Source organism: Solanum verrucosum, unplaced genomic scaffold (assembly GCF_900185275.1).
Source record: "Solanum verrucosum unplaced genomic scaffold, falcon-dt-bn FXZP01000261.1, whole genome shotgun sequence".
Taxonomy (NCBI): domain Eukaryota; kingdom Viridiplantae; phylum Streptophyta; class Magnoliopsida; order Solanales; family Solanaceae; genus Solanum; species Solanum verrucosum.
Window position 1 is genome coordinate 9,010,337 of NW_026019969.1, and position 20,835 is coordinate 9,031,171.

At 31.1% G+C, this 20,835-nt stretch overlaps 1 protein-coding gene across 1 annotated transcript; it reads right to left on the bottom strand.

The window, feature by feature from the left end:
* Positions 1-6,513: 6,513 nt before the first annotated feature.
* On the bottom strand, positions 6,514-7,543 carry LOC125815988 (glyoxylase I 4-like). The gene is made up of 3 exons (XM_049495567.1): positions 7,356-7,543; positions 6,913-7,253; positions 6,514-6,669 (listed from the first exon to the last, which is right to left on the bottom strand). Exons 1-3 carry the CDS (start codon positions 7,541-7,543, stop codon positions 6,575-6,577), a joined length of 624 nt encoding a protein of 207 aa, XP_049351524.1. The 3' UTR covers positions 6,514-6,574.
* Positions 7,544-20,835: the final 13,292 nt, after the last annotated feature.

Genomic DNA, 20,835 nt, shown 5'->3' on the forward strand with positions numbered 1-20,835 from the left:
ATGCACACTCATTTTGACATTTTTAGCATTCTTCTTCTTTGACTTAGCACCAAATTACGTTTCATTGAATTAAGCTCACTAGATAAAATGTAACTAGTGGATCGTACTTGATGGAAGTAACAGTAGCTCTACCTATACCTTCACAAACTGTTCCTACTCTATTGTGTATTAGACATACTTTCACTTCTAGGGGAGTTCTGATGCAACGGACCATGAGGTTAGGGGTTCAAGTCATTGAAACAACCTCTTGCATAAATGCAAGGTAAGACTGGATACAATAGCCTCAATATCGTGTGGCCTTTCCTAGACCAATGAATAGCTAGGGTGCAACATATAAACAGCTTTGTTAAGTTCAAAAGTGAACTCCTAGGCGTTTTATGAAGGTCTTATAATTACATACCTTAGTTATAAAGCCATAGTAAGATCAGCAACAAAGATTCGTCCAGCAAGCAATTGGTGAGTTTTCAACGTCGCTTGGGCCTCATAAGCTAACTCAGAGAATGGTGAAAACAAATTTTATTGATAGGTGTACACATGGAAAGAAAAAGAACACTATGGTTCAACATTGATATTCAAGATTTATCAGTCACTTCAAGACTACTTTTTGGTTGAGTAGGGTTAATACATTTCCAAAAGAAACCTAAACAACTACCCATTATGTTCATAATGATAACTGAAGTTGCAGCAGGTAATGCAACTCCTGGTGAAGAGAAATGGGAGGTCGCTAAAACCACACCCAAGGTGCAATTTTGCATGCCCACCTGCAAGAAGTACAGAAACTTTAACATCATTGGCTGCCTATATCAATGGGAAGAACAAGGACAGAGAAGGAGAAGCCATTTTTCTGTTTAAGGCTCCATTTGGCTGGAACTAGTAACTAGTTCAAGATGAAATACATTTCATAAGATTTGTTGTACAGAGAAAGATTATTCAAACCATTTTCCTGAATTTAGTTGAAATTGTACAAGGTTGTGGAAGGAAATGGTATAGGGAGGCAATCTTCCATTCCGTTGAGTAAAATATTTTTGCAACAAAAATAAGTTCTTAACTTAAGAAATTAAAACTAACAAAAGTGGAAATCATATCCGGGAAGATATTGGTTTCATCCATGAGAAATATATGTCGTTTAAACAGACCACTGATTAAAAAGGTCTCGGGCTACTAAGAACAAATAGGAACTTGTAACCAATGTGATCTTTTCCATGCTTGACAAGAATTTACCAAAGTAGTAAGTGCGGGGAGTCTTACTCCCGTCAAGAATGTACCTCGATGGATACAGCTCGTCTTTGAGGCTCGCTAAAACCAGCCAAAGCAGCAGACAGATACCTGATGAAGATCTCAACATAATCGCATGATTGCTAAATCTGGTCAACAGATTGAAACAATGAAACAAAGATAATCTTACCCAACAAAGAAACCAGCAAAATGAAGCAATGCAACAGACACCGCAACGAGTCCAAATTCGCTAGCTAGCACATTCTGAGCACGACTGAGTAGAGGCAAATCAGAAGAGAATGACATGCCAACCACGGAAGATCTTAGACGACCAACATTTTCAGAGAATACACTGAACAGAAAAAGGGAAAAAATTAGTGTAAGAAAGGGATGAAACAGGAAAGGGAAGTTGAGAAAACAATCAATCGAAAATGATTTAGGACCAACAATTGAACCTGGCAGAAACAAGAGATATAGCTAAGACTGCAAGAAGGGGAGCAAAAGGTGTAATTTTTTTCACAGCTTTCGGAAATTTGTGCTGCAAATAAGAACCCAGTAGAATTGGAGCAACCACAACCTAAAAAAGAAGCAACAAAAGAAAAATTAAATTATTAAAACCAGTAAACATATATAGACAGTGCAATGAGTCAAAACTCAAAAATATCATTATAATTACACATAATAGTGAAATAACATAACCTGGAGCGTGCTGATAGAAAGCTTAACAGCATCCACAGGAACATAAGTTCCTGCCAGAATCATTGTCAACAAGGGAGTCAGAACCACTGCACCAATTGTAGTGCATGCTGTCATCACTATTGATAATGGGACATCTCCTTGTGCAATCAAGGTTACCTGTAAATTCATTAGAAAACAAAAAGGAGGCTTTGCAGTAAGCTTTATGCTATAAGACCTATATATTCACAATATCAAGAAGCTGATATCCGAGTACAAGATAGTGCATTCAATAAAAGCAGATATTTCATTAAGATCTTGTGTTCCAATCAGAAGAAAGAAACTGGCAGACATGAAAAATTGCAACAGAAGTGGACTTCTAGTCCGATGTGAAGGATACACAGAATTAACTTGCTAAAAGCCTTGGCAAAAGTGAGAATTACACCTTTCTGTAAAGCACGATAATTGTATGATTCACCCCAAATTACTTGCATTCCTCAATAATGAAAAGGAGGACAAAGTCTTTTTAAGGAGTTGCTTCCAACATACAACTATTTTCTCCTCGCAACACCATACCTTTTTGTTTGATTATCCTCTCTGGGCTTGTCAATTTGAATTTGAAATGTGACAATGAAGACCATAAATAATATATAACATGGATCCCAAAAGCACCAAATGAATTTCAACTAAAATTCAGTGGAGATACCACAGGAAAAGCAAACCTACCATGGCTTCATACCATTGTTGAAATATGATGCAAAGATTGGACATCTACAATCTAAACATGTCAATTTGGAAGGTAAACCTGATTAACTAGCTCAGTTAAGGAGAACAATATAGAAGAAAGTCACCTTACCACGTTAGACGCTGTACCTCCAGGGCAACAGGCAAGCAATATTAGACCAACTGAAATTGAAGGAGGCAGACCCAAGATTTTGCTGAGAATCAGTCCCAAGGTTGGCATAATAGTATATTGAGCAGCACAACCAAACAGAATCTAGAAAGATGAGGGAAAACCAAAGATTTTGGCCTATAAGAGTTTACCATGTATGCAAATATATTGTCCGATCAAAGTTTAAGTAACAAAATTAAAAATTGTGTTCTCTTCATTTAATCAAGAAATCAAGCAGTCATCATGTCCTTAAACCAAATGTTTGGACTAAGTGAACACATATACATTCTTTCTTTGAAAGCTTGAATTGAATGTTATTATAGCGTGCGAATGTTATAATTGTAGTCCAAATGTGGGACCAAGTGGATATACGTGCTTAATGCTTCTTTTCTGTGGATGTACCTAGATTTCTTTCTTTTGAAAGCTCAAATTGAATGTTCCAAGATGCGAGTGCTACATATTTGTAGTCATACATTCGAATGCGGGGAAAAAGGTAATCATGTTAGCAGTGAATAGCACACATGTGACTATCCTATTAGTTGAATTTTCCCAAGGAGCTAATGAAGTTGGCTATGGAAGATTAGGTAACATCTCTTATGGAAAGATTAGAGAATAAAGACAATTTGTCAGCAATTAGCATCATTAAGTACATATTATGCACCCAAGGGTGTGAGCAAGTGGTCAATGAAGTGGTTGAGAACCTTGAGGTCTAAGATTTAAAACTCAGCGGAGACAAAAAAAACACTAGGTGATTCTTCCTATCTGTTCTAGCCTTGGTAGACAGAGTTACTTGGTACAGGTTGCTACTGGGAGGTGGCAGGTATCCCGTAAAATTAGTCGAGGTGAACGAAATCTATCCTGGACACCACGGTCATATAAAAAGAGAGTACATATTATGGCCTTGCCCATGGAAACATTCAGAAAGAGAAATACAATATTTCTGGGAGTTAGATTCAGTAAAATTTACAGTTAGTAAGAAAATAAAAGCCAGGGAAAGGAAATCGTGGCCATCATTTAAGAAGTGTTCTACTCCCTTCTTACCTTTTTAGTTTGTTTAAAAAAGAATGTCTCATTTCTTTTTCAACAACTCTTTAATTCTAACTTTCCACGTTACATGTTTAAAACTACAAGATTAAAACACATTTTGATACATTCTACATATAGTTAGTTTAAGATCACAAGAATAAAAAAACTTTCTTTATTTTCTAAACACTCTGCCAAGTCAAAACCAAACAAACAAATTGAAACACGGAGAAAGTAGAGAGTATGGGTTCAGTCAAGATTGTAAGAAATCCCCAAGCTCAGTACTTAATCAACAATCAAAAGAAATTAAGACAACAAAATCAAACAAGTGAGTAATCAAAAAATTTAAATAAAATAAAAATAGAGTGTATACTCACAGAAAGAGGCTTTTGTAATAACAAGTTAGTTAACTCTTTGATCTCCAATGTAAGACCCATAGCAAGCATTATAAACCAAAGACCCAAACTATAGGAAGTAGGAGCACACTTGACAAACCAAGAAAAAGTTGAGGGCTTTAAGCAGGCAACAACCCCACCAACGGTTACATAAACAGGATAAAGACTTTCTGCAATTGATACCCAGTTTTTCCATCTGGGTTTTTCTTGAATCACAGAAAGATTCTGAGAATTTTCAGGAACACAATTTACTTTCTTGAAATTGGGATTTAAAATCTTTGGGGTTGTTAAAGTGGTAATGGGGTTGATGGGTTTATAAAGGGGGATTCTTGAATAGTGTTTTGGGGTTGAAGTGAGAGGAGAGAAGCAAACAGATATGGCCATAGCTGAATTGGAAGAAGAAAAGCTTCAAGCTTTCTTGAATTTGGAAAGTTGACTCTCAATAGGGGGATTGTTCATTCTTGGCATGGAACTTTACAGCATCTTTTGTGTAGTTAAAACAAAAAAAACATATAAAAATTATTTTTTAAAATCTTTTGTTTGTGTCATTGTGTGTACTGTATGCAAATTTTAAAAAAAATTATGCGTGAATTAACATTAGAAAAAGCACTGTAATCTTTTGATCCTCCAACTTAGAACCTCAAATTAAATTACCATAAAATCTTACTAAATTAATATAGATTGAATCACGAATATTATTATTTTATAAAAATATTATTTAATTAAAAATTAATATATTATTAGTTTAAAGAGTGTTTTGAAATTTAATAAAGGTCAATTTTGATTACATCAAAAATTCAAAATTATGATATCTTACTAATTTATGTATCATATTCACTGAATTCACATTAAAAAAATTATTATACATAAAGTACAATAAATACATCAAAATTTGTATCTTACTAAATTATGTATCATGTTTATTGAATTCACATAAAAAAAAATTATCATACAAAAGTATAATGTATGTGTATGATTCATTTGTAATATATATTTTACCTTTGGAACCAATTACGTGTAAGGAACACTTATCGCAACTAGAGCTCAAAATTTTATGGTGCAGTTCAAAAAGACAACATCGATTTTTTTTATGCAATTAGAAAAGTTAGAAATGAGCTTCAACTAGATTTATTTTTATTTTTTTTTAAAAAACACAATAGAATCATATTTTACTAAATTGTCTTAGATATATTTGTACTTTTAAAGAATTAGTATTTTTAAATATTAATGAGACCAAATATTTATAAAGAGGTCTTCTGAAAATATATTATTTTATTATCTTATCGAAATGAGTAATTTTTCTACTAACTCAAGTCGAGATCCAAGAAAAATATTATCTTAGAGAGATATTAATTTACCGAGTACTAATTTAGTGATATTTTACGTAAATGAAAGGGTGGGAGTATCTCTTTTTTAATACTCCCTCGTTTCATTTTCACTTTTCATAATAAACGTGCACTTTCTTAAAATATAATAAATGTTTTAATAGATAATTTGAAAATAATTTTTATTTTTAATATGTTAAAATGGACAAATAAAATATTTTTTTTTAGTATAATAGACAAAGTAAAAGTGAACGAGTGAGAGTAGATTGTTATTTATTCGTATTATTAATTTAAAGGTGGTAAATATAGTAATTTAAATTGAGCATTATAATGTATTATTATATTTAACTTAGTTTATTATTGTAAATGAGTAGGAGACCCACATCTTTTCGATTAAAATATACATTATTTCTAATAATCTAAATACAAAGAAATACTCAGTGCCAAATATATATATTCATTTTTTTTATTTTTTTTTCCTTCCAGATTTATACGTCAGTTTACCCACGCTTTATTAAGATAACTTTTATTTTGATAAAAAAAATAATAGTAAATAACTTGTGTTAAAAAGAGTCATCAACTTGTGAATCAAAAAATTGTCTATGGAACCATTTTGGAGAAGAACCCCATAACTCTGAAATCAACTATATAAATTTTCTTTAATTTCTATATATCAGTTCCCCTCTACTTCTTTTTTTATAATCGCTACATCAAAAATAGCTTTTTACGATAACAAATATATTCATTAACAAAGACTGATAAAATAGCTTTTTACAATAATAAATATATTCATTAGCAGAGACTGATAAAATTTATTGGTATAAGTTAATAATCATTGGATTCAATTTATAAAGGATGTCAATTACCACTAAAAATATATATTTAACAACAATAAAATTATTACCGCCAAAGATCATTTTTGATGTAGTGAAGTATACTTTATTCTTTAAATTACATGTAATATAGTTTGCAAAAAATAATAGTGAAGTAGTAATTAAATAAAAATGGAGACTCATTGTTTACAAGATAGTAATATATATATTTTATATTCAAAATGAAATGTCGATGATATTCATGGCTAAGCTCTCCATCATTAGATATTCCATTTCTCCTACGCAATATTTCTTCTTACTGCTACCTTTCCCTGCATTTTTCAAACACGTAATATTAGAATAATATACTCCTTAATTGTACTACAATATTACAGGGTTAACACGTCTAATTATATATTAATATCATGAATCATATATATTACCTGCAATTATTTTATATGTATATATAGTAGACGTTGATGAATACTATGTTAACTTTTTCATATTTTGAATTGACAATGGAAAAATCATGGGTTCATATAGGAATATGAAAGAAGAAGAAGAGAAGTGCATACCGTAAAAAGAATTAGGCATTGTTTTTTGGTGAAATGTTGGAAGATTAGAGAGTTTGTTGAGTGGGCAAGAGGAAAGTGGAATTATTGGTATATTTTGGCAATTGCAAATTTCAATCATGTTGCCATCTGGGTCATGAAAGAATAGTTGATCTACTGTAACTCCACCTTCTTTTACAGTAGCAGTTACATATTCGACATTCATATCATTCAATCTCTGAATAATAATATCCATATCTGTACATTGAAATGATATATGATTATCTTTTGGGTTTATTTTTCCCTTGTTCGATTGCGCATCTTCTTTTCCTAGCAAATGGATTCCAATTCCGTGGTTGAACAACCTATAATGATTAAAAATATAAGTATTAATTGACAGTTAACACTATATGTATGAATGCACGCACAATATAATTAGGAGGGAGAATATATATATATATATATACCAAGCTCCTTCAAATTGGAAAGAAGAGGGCCTCTGGATGAGACTAAAGCCAAGAACTTGTTCATAAAATTTGACAGATTTGGGAACAGATTTACAGATATAGGAAACATGATTCAATGCCAACAGAGGCATACTATTCATGTCATTGGATATTGTTGATGATTCTGATCTCATTATCTCTTTTCCCATTCTTATTTCTCTTATGAAATTGAATACTCCTTTTAGTTGTGTGTATGGAGTTTTACATATGAGGGCTGAGCTCACACATATATATAGGCAGGAATGAGCTCTTTCAATTGTGTTAGGTGGGAATGCACGAGGAGGACCCTTTAATTTATCCAGCTAACAACAAACATAAACCTGTCCCCCAGGCCCCCACCCCTCAAAAAACACATAATATCTCTCTGCACTTTTTGATTGTTCAACGTCGTCATTTGGTTGAAACAAGTTATCCCAAGATTAGTTATTCTGGAATTAACTATCCTGAGATAACTTATCTCATCATGTGTATGAGATAACTTATCTCATCGTTATGATATAAATTGTGGGATAAGTTATCTCAAACATAACAACCAAGAAATAAATTTTTTATTTCATCACTATTTATTTTTATCCCTCACACCAAACGACCCCTATAATTTACAACTGTTGGATTGTTTGGGACTGACATATTAGAAAAAATTAATGTATGCATTGATTGATTTTATTTATTATTAATATTTGAGAAAAGACATAAAGTTACAATGGTGCGTGATTACACTTATTTTCTTGCAATTGAGATTGAGTGAAAAGTGAATATTTATAACACTCTTAAATTGTTCAATGGAATAATAGGATATCCACAAAATTAATGTGTCTTTCTGAAAATTCGAGACAAATTCAGTGATAACTTTATGTCTTTTCTTCCATATATTATATTTACTATGGGACACTCTTTAGATCTGTACACACTCTGGGACAGTGTACACAGCTGTAGCCCTTCAAATAGCACGTTTTTCTTAATTCTTTTTAGCTTGTCAGAAATTAAATAAATTTGTGAAAGCACATGGAGTCGAAGCTAAGATTGACATGTCATGAGTCCTAATAAATAGACATAATATATAGATGTGTCTTTTAATTTGATTTCATTTCACATTTATGTCCTTCAATTTTGAGTATGCACAAATAGACATTTAAACTTGTATAAAGTTGAACAATTAGACACATGAATTCTACGTGGCACAATCCACGTAAGACAAAAAATGACATGCAGGACAATGTGTGTTTATTTGTTCAATTTTATACAAGTTTAAGTGTCTTGTGTACACCCAAAATTAAAAAATATAAATGTGATTTAAAGCCAAATTAAAAGACATATTTATGTATTATGCCTAATAAATAACCTTACTCGCTTTCATAATTGCTCTATTATTCTCTCTCTCCAATCTTTAAAGGAGGGATCTTAATGTGGATTGGATTGAGGGTCAAAGTGGTCACTATATATTACTCCATCGATCCCATGATACCAAAACACCTATTTTGTTACCGAATAAAAAATAAACAAACGGATGACTCGGTTGGTTTAGAGAGTGTGATCATTCATGCGGATGATCTGGGACTGATCCTTCATTAATATTTTTTGAGTTGAGCATGTCGCATAGGGTTTACCTAGTGTGCAGTATAATTTACATCTTTTTTTGTGATTTGCACGCTATTACACAATGGAGTTTTGCCCAATACGTACAAAGTGTTCACTATATAGAACTCTCACCTGAAAGTAAATGCTAGGTTGTGGCAAAGATTATAGCAGCCGCGAGTTATTGAGATTAAAAAAAAGAGTAAATGAGACGATATGTGTCATTTTAATACGAGGACATTAAAATTAAAAAATAGATAGAAGTCTGAATTAAAGTTTTGCTGTTGACAATTATTAGAGGCCAATAATGTTACACGCTTCCTGTTAAGTTAACTTCACAGCACGAAATGTAACTTAATTAAAACTTACTTAGTAAAACCAAAACATTAACCAGGAAAAGGTCAAATTTGCGAACGTATTCCTTTGATATTGAACAATTTTATGTTCCGTTTGACTTTTGATCTAAATTATTAATTCTGTCATTAGGTAAAAACTCTTATTTTTTCCTACTTGAAGATAATATAAATAAATGCTAATTAATCAAACGTTGAAGGGTAAACTTAAAAACTTTTTTTATGACAAAATTTAGGCATATAAAGTCCACTTATATTATCATGTTGTAATCCATTCTATTTGACAAATTATGTGAGATTTTCCATGTAGAATGTGTATGTCTACTTGTTCAACTTTATGATAATTTAAGTGTCTATTTATTTATGTACACCCAAAACTGAAAAAACATAAATATCAATTGAGATCAAATTAAAGAACATGGTTATGTATTATGAGAATTATATTCTCCGCATAATGCACAAAGTTTTACTAGATGAGATGTAACTTTGTACTCCTTTCACGTTTAGTATAATAACTATCTTATGTTTGGGACGTCCCTTCAGAAGCAAATGATAATAAAATTTAATAAAACGATAGAGTAGTTGAAAGTTCGTATGCATTTTATAATTACTTCCTTGACTCGTTTGATTACTTGTTTGTCTTGTTTTTCTCCTTTGAAAAAGAAATTAAAGTTCAAGTTAAAAGCATTACTCTATTATGCATGCATGGATTAGGGTAACAAGGACGCAAGATTAGAAATTACCGAACAATGCCTAATCTGAATATTTGAGTTTAACTTTTATTTAGACATCCATAATTTCTTAGTTAGATGTATCCAACTATGTGCAAAAATAAGCACTTACGTATTAAATTGACATCACAATCTCGAATTCTAATAATAATAATTAAAAAGAAAAAAAACTAGCTAGCTAGTTAAAGTCTGTCAAAGGGTTAAGTATTCAATTATTTGGTTCTCATGACACATGAAATAACTGTAATATTAATAGACTGTCTTATATATTTGTTTTGGACGGTTAGGTAAGTTGGCAATTGATGAGTGACCAATTGTAGGTCGGCATTGTGAAAGGGATAAGTCTTCAATCTTTGTCCATGTTTTTCTCTCAATATACATTAATTAACAAAAATGTTCTCATTGCTAGCCAGAGGCGATGCCAGTATTAAGAGTTTGAGGGTTCTAAATTTTCTTTCCCTTTCTTATCATTGAGTTGTCATTCAATTTTGTTAGGGGTTCACAAGTTACTTAATTTCTAGAACAAATATAATGTCTACGAAAAAATAGAGTAAGGTCAAAAGTTTCAATACTGAAAAAAAAAACACACACACTATTTTTTTAGTTTTTCTGTGTGAAAAGTGAAAATATTATTTTTCACCAATAATTCAATTAAAATGTATATGAAAATAGCCATCAATACTTTTCAGTGGGAACTTCAATAAGAAAATAGCAATTTCTTAATAATGTCAATGTACACTCGAAAATGAAAGAATAAAGGGTGCGAATTTTTATGGATGTAAATTTCATATAACTCTATCTTGATCATCATATATATATAAAGGAATATTATTATCATTTGGTAAATTTTGGATAAAAGTCTCATATTGGTTGAGAAATTGACTGGTGGTCTACTTATATGAACTTGGGCAATCCTCCCCCTCGTGAGCTAACTTTTGGGGTTGAGTTATGCTCATTTTCATATCTTGACATTTACCATGTAAATTCATGTTGATAATATATTAAGATGTAACTCTCTACCTTGGGCAATATCCTGCCTAAAGAAAATTGGTACTATTATATTAAAAATCTTTTCAATGGCATTGAAAAATTTGACATAAAATGTTGATAATTGATGAGAGCTTTTTGGCTAGTGGCTTCTGCTTATTCATCAATTTTACATCAATAAAATCTATTTAACATGTTTCTTCCTACTCATGCATGTTTCTACATTAGTATCAAGCTGTCGTTGCATTTGGACAATTTATGTATAAACACTATATCAAAAATATATAAATTAAACTCGTTTTTTAAGTATTGAGTTCTATCAAATATTGAATTTGACTTTAATTTGTCTATGACTCATCAACATTTGCTATTATCAGTGGGGCTAAGCTAATAACTCCTTGATTTAAATGAGAAAAATAATCTAAGACAGATTGTTGTCGTGTCCCTTACAAAATTCAAGCACTAAAATAGTTTATGATTTAAATATCTTAACGTTTATTAAAAAGTGACGTTTTTTTCCTAATATCTTGTTAATGGAATATTTAACTACTATTTTATTTGAATTATAATATTTATTGTGTTTACAGATTAATAAAAATTATATATATATATATATATATATATATATATATATATATATATATATATATATATATATATATATATATATATGCACACACATACACATACATACATACTTATATTCAAATGTTTAATAACAAACAATCTTAATTATTTAGTATTTAGATCTAGAGACAAAATCTTAATTATTCAGATGTGAATTCAAATTAATAAAAACAAATGAGGCCTATAATTGTTTTTCAATTTCATTGAATCAGTTGTGATTACTGATTAGTGTTCTCTTCTTTTTCTTTTAAAAATTGTTACTTTAATAATTTATTTTGCGTTTGGGTCAATGCTTTCACATGGAACTTTTGTACTCGGGGAACTCTCTTTAGACCAACATGTTTGCCTTTTTATAAAATAAAATAAAATCAGACCATGCTGCAATGTGTCAAAGTAATGTTTTTATAATTTTTCCATATTTAAATCATAGTTTCAGTATTTTAAATTAATCATTGTTGAATTTATTTTGAAATCTGATCAAATTTCTATAAGGAAAGATCTCTGCCTCTTTCGTTGAAGCTCAGGTATGCTAGTAGCAAATTGAGATAGATTTAAATAAAACAACATGAAAAATAAGGATTCATATGTAAGCACGCAACATGAAAAAATGTAAATCTTGATTACGTAAAATTCTCTTTATTTAAAGAAAAGAACACAAGTTATTTTGAAACAAAATAAAACATCACTTATTTCGAAACAAAATAAAGTACTATTTTTGCACAATTATATCACAATCAAACATACATTTATTTAGTTTCTCATTGTTATATCACATGCGACATATGATAATTCGTGCACGTAACGTTAGTATTCAAGGTTTCTTATGAACAAAAAAAATTGATTGCTCAAAGAAATGACATAACACAATCTGGAAAAATTAGGACTAGTTAAATTAATTAACTATAATTTGTAGTAACTAATACTATTATGTTGCTGTTTTATTCCTTCCTTTGAAATCCAACAGGCAAGATGTAACCAACTTCCATTCCAAAGACAACGTCTATGTACTTGCTCTGTTTATTGCAGATTCTAGTTTCTCCTTGGCTCTGTTCAGGCAAGTTAAGTACTAGGGGTCGCCAACAATAGCTACTTTCTTCATTCTGAAGATCAAGAACCTCATAACCAATCGACTCTCCATCATCAACAAGAGAGAGTAACTTCAAAACTTGGCAATCCGGATCAAACATGTACCAAATACTGCTTTTTGAATCCGGAATTTCAAAAAATTGGCTTTGCATTTCTGGGTTCCTTATGCGGTATCTCAAATTAGGAGAAAAGGGGAAATGGCTAGGCCTAGTAGCGTACTCTTGTAGGTAAGGGTTCAAATTCATCTTTGCAGCCTGGTGTTCCATTACTCACTCGATTTTTCTTCGATGATTAAAGGGCTATGTTTATAATGAAGACAAATAAACTGAAAATCTTTTATGTCATTCCAATGCTTGCATACACATTTAAATCTTAGCACTGATTCGACTGGCAAATAGCATAACATAGTCAAATATGATGTCCGAATAAAGAACTACTGTTGCTACTTAATATGGTCATTATATATTGACACTATTCTTCTCTGAGCCCCTAAAACAAGACACAACACAAAAAGGATTTCAAGTTATGTATCAAAACAGAGTGTGGATCAGAAATTGAAAACAAAGGAAATTTGGGCCCTGTTAATATTATCAATTCAAAAGAGAGAAAATACAGAATTTTCCTTAGTGTTATTTCACTAAGCATATTAAACCTCCATTTAAAATAAATAAGAAATTTGAGTCCTTAAACTAATTGCCGTCCATGTGTATGTTTTTCTAAGTTGCCAAAATTCTGAGTAATAAAGATCAAAGTCCAATACATTGAATCACAAACGAGAGGGAGTTGCTCGAATAATAAGCATCCTTCGCTTTCAATCCTTGAGTTCGAGTTACCAAAGGAGCAAAAAGATAAGAGATAACACTTTCAATCGTTGAGTTTCGAGTAACCAAAAAAAGCAAAAAGATAAGGCATACCTCAAACTTTAGCGGCCTTCATGTTCAATTTGAGAAGGCTGAATAATGAAAAGTAAACACTGTTAGAGTAGACACTAGAAAAGAAACCCTAAGTATAAATATATTTAAAAATCCAATATCAACCCAAATAAGGACTCTAACAAGTTTCACCACTTCAGAATAAATTTCGTATAAATACAAAATTACAAATTTTATATGAATTTAACAAATTTCTTGTGAAGCAAACTTCGACTTTTATTTTGTTTTTCTGAATTTCAGACATATTTGAATAGCTTTGCATTACAAGTGTTTGAACCGTAACAGATAAGTCAATTTCAAAATTGATTTGTTAGTTTATTGGAATATTATTGGATATATGATTGATGAATAAATTAATATTTTATATTTAACGTCCGATTGATATGAAGGCGGATTACTCAATTTTCTTATGAAATAAATTGTTATTTCGTTAAGAGCGTAATGGCGAATTACTCAATTGTAAAATTCTCTTAGGCTCTATTTTCAGATATTTATTCACTAAAACAAATATTTTTCATTATAGTACATTTAAAAAAAATTAATAGTCTGGAACACTGAATTGTTTAAATTTTTAGAGAATTGTTAAGATCTTTTCCATATTTATCTTTAAAGTTATTTACATTTTTTAGGAGAGAAGTTCTAGCTTTTGAGGTGTTCAATATTTTTTTAGAAAAATAGTGATTATTGGATAATATTATTATTCTAAAAAAAAACACATCTAGTATCATTAATTTCACTACTCACATTTTACAATATAAACTACAAACTAATAAATAAAGCAGCACAAATGTCTGATCTTTCAATCAACGGCGGCTCAAGTTATTTAGTGGCCTAAAGCCAAAAATAAATTAGAGGCCTAGTTTTTATTTTTTATTTTTTATTTTTGAAATCCAAAGTTATTTCTTCTTTTTTTAATGAAAAATCTTTATTTTTTTTATGGTCTAGACTAAAGATATATATATTATATACCAAACTACTTTTTAATCATGTGGCCTTAAACATGTCATGTTTAGAAACAAATGTATCTTGAAGTTAAATTAATAAATTGACAAAATGAAAGAAATATTCTATAATGTTTAGAAACGAACTAAAAGAAAGACACAATATAATTTATTTTTTTGTTAAAAAATACTTATAATAATTCTATCATTATTAAAAAATGAGGGCCTAAGACGAATGCCTCATTTTTAAAGACATTAAACGACACGTGCTTTTAATTAATAAGAAATATTAAAAGTTGAATAACTTTCTGAAACAGCATTTGATAGTTGAGTGACGTATAAGAAACTAGAAAAAGATAGCAAAGAATAATGATTAGATACTTTTAAGGGAGAAGGGTCAAAAATACCCCTCAACTTTGTTTATTGGTTGACTATGCCCTCACTGTTAAAACGAAGCTATTCTTATCCCTGCCGCTACTAATTTCATCATTTGTGTCCCTCAATTTGATGGAAAGCCCCAAATAACTTATATTAACCCAATTTCAACAAAAATTACCCAATTATCTATTTTAACCCTAACTCATATTTGAGACTTTACTACAAGTGGAAGTCGAAGGAAGGTCGTACAATAAATAATACGACAAGATAGAGGATACTTGAGAGATGCCCCAATTTGATTACAATACCGCAGAAGTAGAAGATACACCAAATACTTGAGAGATGCCCAAATTTGATTACAATACTGTAGGAGATGAAAGGGCAAAAGAAAGTGTAGAATTTTTACAGAGGGTTGAAGGCTGCTACAATTATGAAGACAACACAAATTTGTTTGCTGGTTTAACTTTCAGATGAAATATGAATTAAAAGTGTCATTGAAGCTTGCTGCCGTACGTGAAGAATAATTTCTATTTTAGGTATGTAAAAAACACGAAGAAAATGTACGATGTCAAACGTGTAGATAAGAATTGCAAGTGGTGACTGCGAGCTATGAAGTTTAAGGGTGTCGATAGATTTTCACTTGTGGAGTACAACATCTTACAAGTCATCATAGACACGCATTAACTGACGTCATTGCCAAATACATTCAAAAGAAGTTTGTTGAAGGAAAAGGTTTGTCTACCAAAGATATTAAGAAAATAATTGGGATGTCGAATTAGTTATTGAAAGTGTTTGATGGGTAGTCGAATTGCAAAGTCTTAGACAAATGAACATACATGAATATAAAGTGATAAATAAGTATCGTTATATGATTAATGTTGTAAATGAATGAAGCAGGACATATTTGAAGGATGGTGATTGCAGAAGGTTCTTGTATCTTTTTGTATTTTATGGAGCTTGGATTGACAGATTTGTTCACACAAGAAAAGTTCTACCTTTTGATGGAACACATTTGAGTGAAAAGTGTGTTGTTATCTGTTGTGGCACAAGATATACAAAATCACATATTTCCTATGGCATTTTGTGTAGTAAATTCTAGGGGTGTGCATTTGGTTTTTTGGTTTGGTTTTACACTATTCGGTTTGGATTTTCGGTTTTTGGTTTTGTAAAAGTGTAACCCAATCCGATCCAAAATAAATTTGGTTTGGTTTGGTTTTTCTCTATTCGGTTTGGCTTTTTTCGGTTTGGTTATTCAGTTATGTCAATAATTAATAACATATATAACCAAAGTAATAATATTTAATCCCTTAAATATACTTTCTAATATAAATCATAAGTAAAACTTAAAACACAATACTTATAAGTATACCTATTGTAGATGTAATTCAAACATAAAAGGGAGAAGATATAAGTACCCCCTAGACTATGACCGAAATCCCAGAGACACACCTTAGCTAAATTAAGGTCCTATTACCCCCTTGAACTCATTTTTTTTGTAATTTTGTACACCTTTTGACTTATGTGGCACACCAGCGACTCCACGCAGTATATATATATATATATATATAATTCGGTTTTTTTTGGTTTTTCGGTTTTTATCTTTTAAAATCCAAAACCAAACCAAAAAACCAAACAAAGTAATTTATTAATCCAAAACCAATCCAAAAAACCAAAAAACCAATCCAAATAAAATTTCGGTTTGGTTTGGTTTGGTTATTCGGTTTAATCCGAATATTGCACACCCCTAGTAAATTCAGAGTGTGATGCGTGCGTCTTATCAATATTTTTTTGGACAATTGCTCGACACCATTCCCAATACTAATAAGTTGTGCATAATTTCAGGCAGCCATCCATCTATAAAAAAAACAGTTTAAAAAATCTTTACTGAAGCTCATTATGGAGTTTGCATGAGACACCTTGGTGAAAGCATCCGCAAAAATTTTCACTGTGGAGATCGGATTAACCATTTTTGTGATGCAGCAAAAGTATATCAAAGAGAAGAGTTTAATGATCATTTTCAACAAATCAATGATTTAAATATGGAAGTTACTGAATATCTTGAGGAGGTTGGTTTTCACAGATAGAGTAGAGCACATTTTTCTGACAACATGTACATTATAAACAACGCGTGATTATTTAAACAAATACTATCTGCTTAGAATAAACAATAGAAAGTTGTGTAAGCACTTTTTAGCAGTTTATAGTTTTGATTCTTAGTTGATATACATACATAAATAAATAAATTATTCTTTAAGTTGACACTTATTATTGATGATAAATAACAAGAAATTTTATGAATAATTTCTCATTGCCTATACGATAACTTCATATCTTGTATAAAATAGGTAAACAATTATGATTGCTTAAAGCATATCTTTCTTTTTTTTTTGGAGAAAAGAAATTCAGATTGGGAATGCCCCAAATGCCAGGAGATAGTGAAAAAAATGGGAGATGTCCCATAGCATCGCGACACATGTGAGAAGAAAAAGGTAAACAATACAAGTCGTTATTTGATAAAATTAAGCAGTACAAGTTACATTTAAACCCTAAACTCTAGCTAAATATTTTATTTTATTTGACAAAATAACAAAGCAAAGGTAGATGAGGCTGCTTCCCACGCAAAGAAGAATAAAAGATCATCTAAGAAGTGAGAAACGATCAAGAAAAGGCATGGGAGAAAAGTTATGACTTAAGCAAAAAGCACTGAAACAATAAGGTTCCTAGCATGAAGATTTTCCAGACATACTATAAATTAAATGTTTTGCACTAAATCTTAGCTACATGTTTACCTTTCCTTACTTGCGAATTTCTTAAACTGCAATTTGGCTACGCCAAGGGGTGTTCACAGTTAGTGGTTGGCTATTGAATTATGTGGCAATGAACATGCATGGATGAGGGTATGCCTATAAGGAGTTATTTGTTGGCTCTATAGAAAAGAGCTGCTAGGATTGGATGTTGGCGTGTGACATTGGATGTGCCCATGGGTGTGTACATATTAGAAGTTGAGTGCACATAGATGGGGAACAGAACATGAGCCTATTACATGGAGGTTTTACCTTAATCTTTGGAAGTGAGTGACAGAACCTTGGCTACCAATACATATCAATATTACACTCTACCATTTGTGACTTGATTTACATAAAAGTTCTCATTAGGCACAAAACATATTTCAACTGCTCAATACCAGACTGTTTGGGTAACTCCAATAGCTTCATTTCTATTATAGACATGGGAATGAACAATTTTCATGAAGAGATAACAAGATTCTTACCTGACTGTTGACACACAAAAAGGAAAATGTGTCACTGAATGGGACATGGGTGTGCGTGACTTGACTCTGGTGTATGTCAAATGAAATTGACATACCAGAAAGTTAGTCTCAAGTCATATACAATAGTTATTTGTTTAAGCAACTACAAATTGTTTATAAAACATATTACTAATAATTAATATACCAAAAATTCTTTTTCTTTTTTAATAATTTTTATTTTATTTTTTCTATGATCTTAAATTAAAGATATATATAAATAATATATCAAAATATTTTTTAAGCTTGTGATCTTAAACATGTCATGTGAAAGTTAAATGGAAAAATTGACAAAAAGAAAGAAACATTCTTTAATGATTCGAAATGAACTAAAAGAAAGACGCAATATAATTTATTTTTTGTTAAAAGATACTTATAATAATTCTACTACTACTAAAAAAAAAAATGGGGCCTAAAACAAATGCCTCATTTTTAAAGGCATTGAGTTGCATGAGCTTTTAATTAGGAAAGAATTATTAAAAGTTGACCAACTTTCTGAAACAAAATTTGATAGTTCAGTGACTTATAAGAAATCAGTAAAAGATAGCAAAGAATAATGAATAGGTATTTTTGACGTGCAAACTCATATCTCGACAATCTCTATAATCAATTGTAAGCTCAAATTAAAGCAAGAATAATTGATCTGCGCCTCTGCTGCTGAGGCAAGTTAAGTACTTCAAAACCAAGCAATAATGGCTCGGTCTCCTAAATTACAACCACAAATAAAATTTTGTAATTTGGATCAATTCACGATAATGCTTTTTGAACCTATGTTTCATTGCAGGGTTACTCATGCCGGGATGTCCACATTGGATAAAACTCTACTAACAAAGGCAAATAATGAAGGAGTACTTACCACTCCACCACACAAAGGCAACTCCGTACCCAACCAAAAACCAGAATGAAGAAATACTTACCACTCCATCACAACCAGAATGAAGGAATACCACTGCCTGCTTATACTTGTAGTGATAGATGATCACTTGTTTGTTAACTTCCCCATCCCTTAATTGGTGAAGAAAATAGAGATACAATATTGTTTATATATGGATATAGAAGAATAAAGTAAAGTTGCAGTGAGCTTAATTTCTTGAATCTTTATGACATATCTTGTTACCAATCGAAAATCAACCTCATTTTGAATAGTTTAGCACAAGTAAGAAATAAATAAGCTGAATGCAATGAAATACATCAAACAGGGCGACAATGAATCATTATTGACCAGAGGAAGATTGCAATCCTTTGAAAGTGAAGAGGCTAGGCCAAGTGAGATATAGACCTTGAGATAGCTTGTAGTTGGACAATATAATTGTTAACTTCCCTGTCTTTATGTCAAAACTGTGGATTGATTCCTTGTCCCGCCACACAAAGAACAACTTGTTAGTGTTAGAAAGATACAATAGCTTTATCACTGGCTCAACTGAGACACCTTTCAAGAATGGTAGCTTAATGATTAGTTTTCCATCAGCCCATTTCATATGTTTCTTGTTGTAACACTCTAATATCAACACATGAACCTCATCTTTTACTATTTTAGCGAATGACAGGTTTCCATTCCAAAGTTTGCAATCATCCTTCGTGTAGAAACACGTAGGTAATGTAGTATGGCCAATGTAGCTCTCATTCACCATATCCAGAATATCAATTCCTATATGAGAACATTTTTCCGTGTCCCATATGCTGTAAACAATTCCAAGGTTAGTGAAGACAACTTTAATTTGTCCGGTATGCTTTTTAACTAGTTTGCACATTCTAGTTTTTCCTCGGCTGTGTTGAGGCAAGTTAATGGGTCGCCAAGAATAGTTACTTCCTTCACTCTGAAGATCAAGAACCTCATAACTGAGCACTTGCTCTTCAAGTAATTCATCATAAACAAGGGAGAGTAATTTCAATACTTTGTTATTTGGATCAACCACCATTTGCATGTTCAAGATAGGCTTTTCTGAATCCGGAATTTCAACAATTTGATCATGCAGTTCAGGATTCCTTACGCGATATCTCAAATTAGGAGAAGAGGGGAAATGGCTAGGCCTAGTAGCATACTCCAATATTAAACCTCTTGAAAATATGAGCTTATATTCATCTGTTGTTGTTATATTCTCCTCCGACTTCTTATTAACTTTCTTATTATAGTTAATAAGAGGACGGACATGTTTAAAATGAAGACATATAAAGCGAAAATCTTGAGTTATGATATTCCAAAGCAGGGATACACATTTAAATCTTTGCACCGACTTGACTGGCAAATAGCTTAACATGTCAAATATGATGTCCTTCGGAAGGAATAAAGGAGTAGTGTTGCTACTTAATATGTTCATTATATATATTCTTATTCCCTTCCTCTCTTGATCCCCTAAAACAAAACAAAAATTTCATGTTATATATATACTAATTTCAAACTAGAAACAAGGTATTCCAGTTTATCATACCTTAATTATATAATGAAAATTAGAACAAACCAAAGATCATATACATAGAAAAATAATAATGAGAGAATAACAAGTCAATATATCAACCATATACC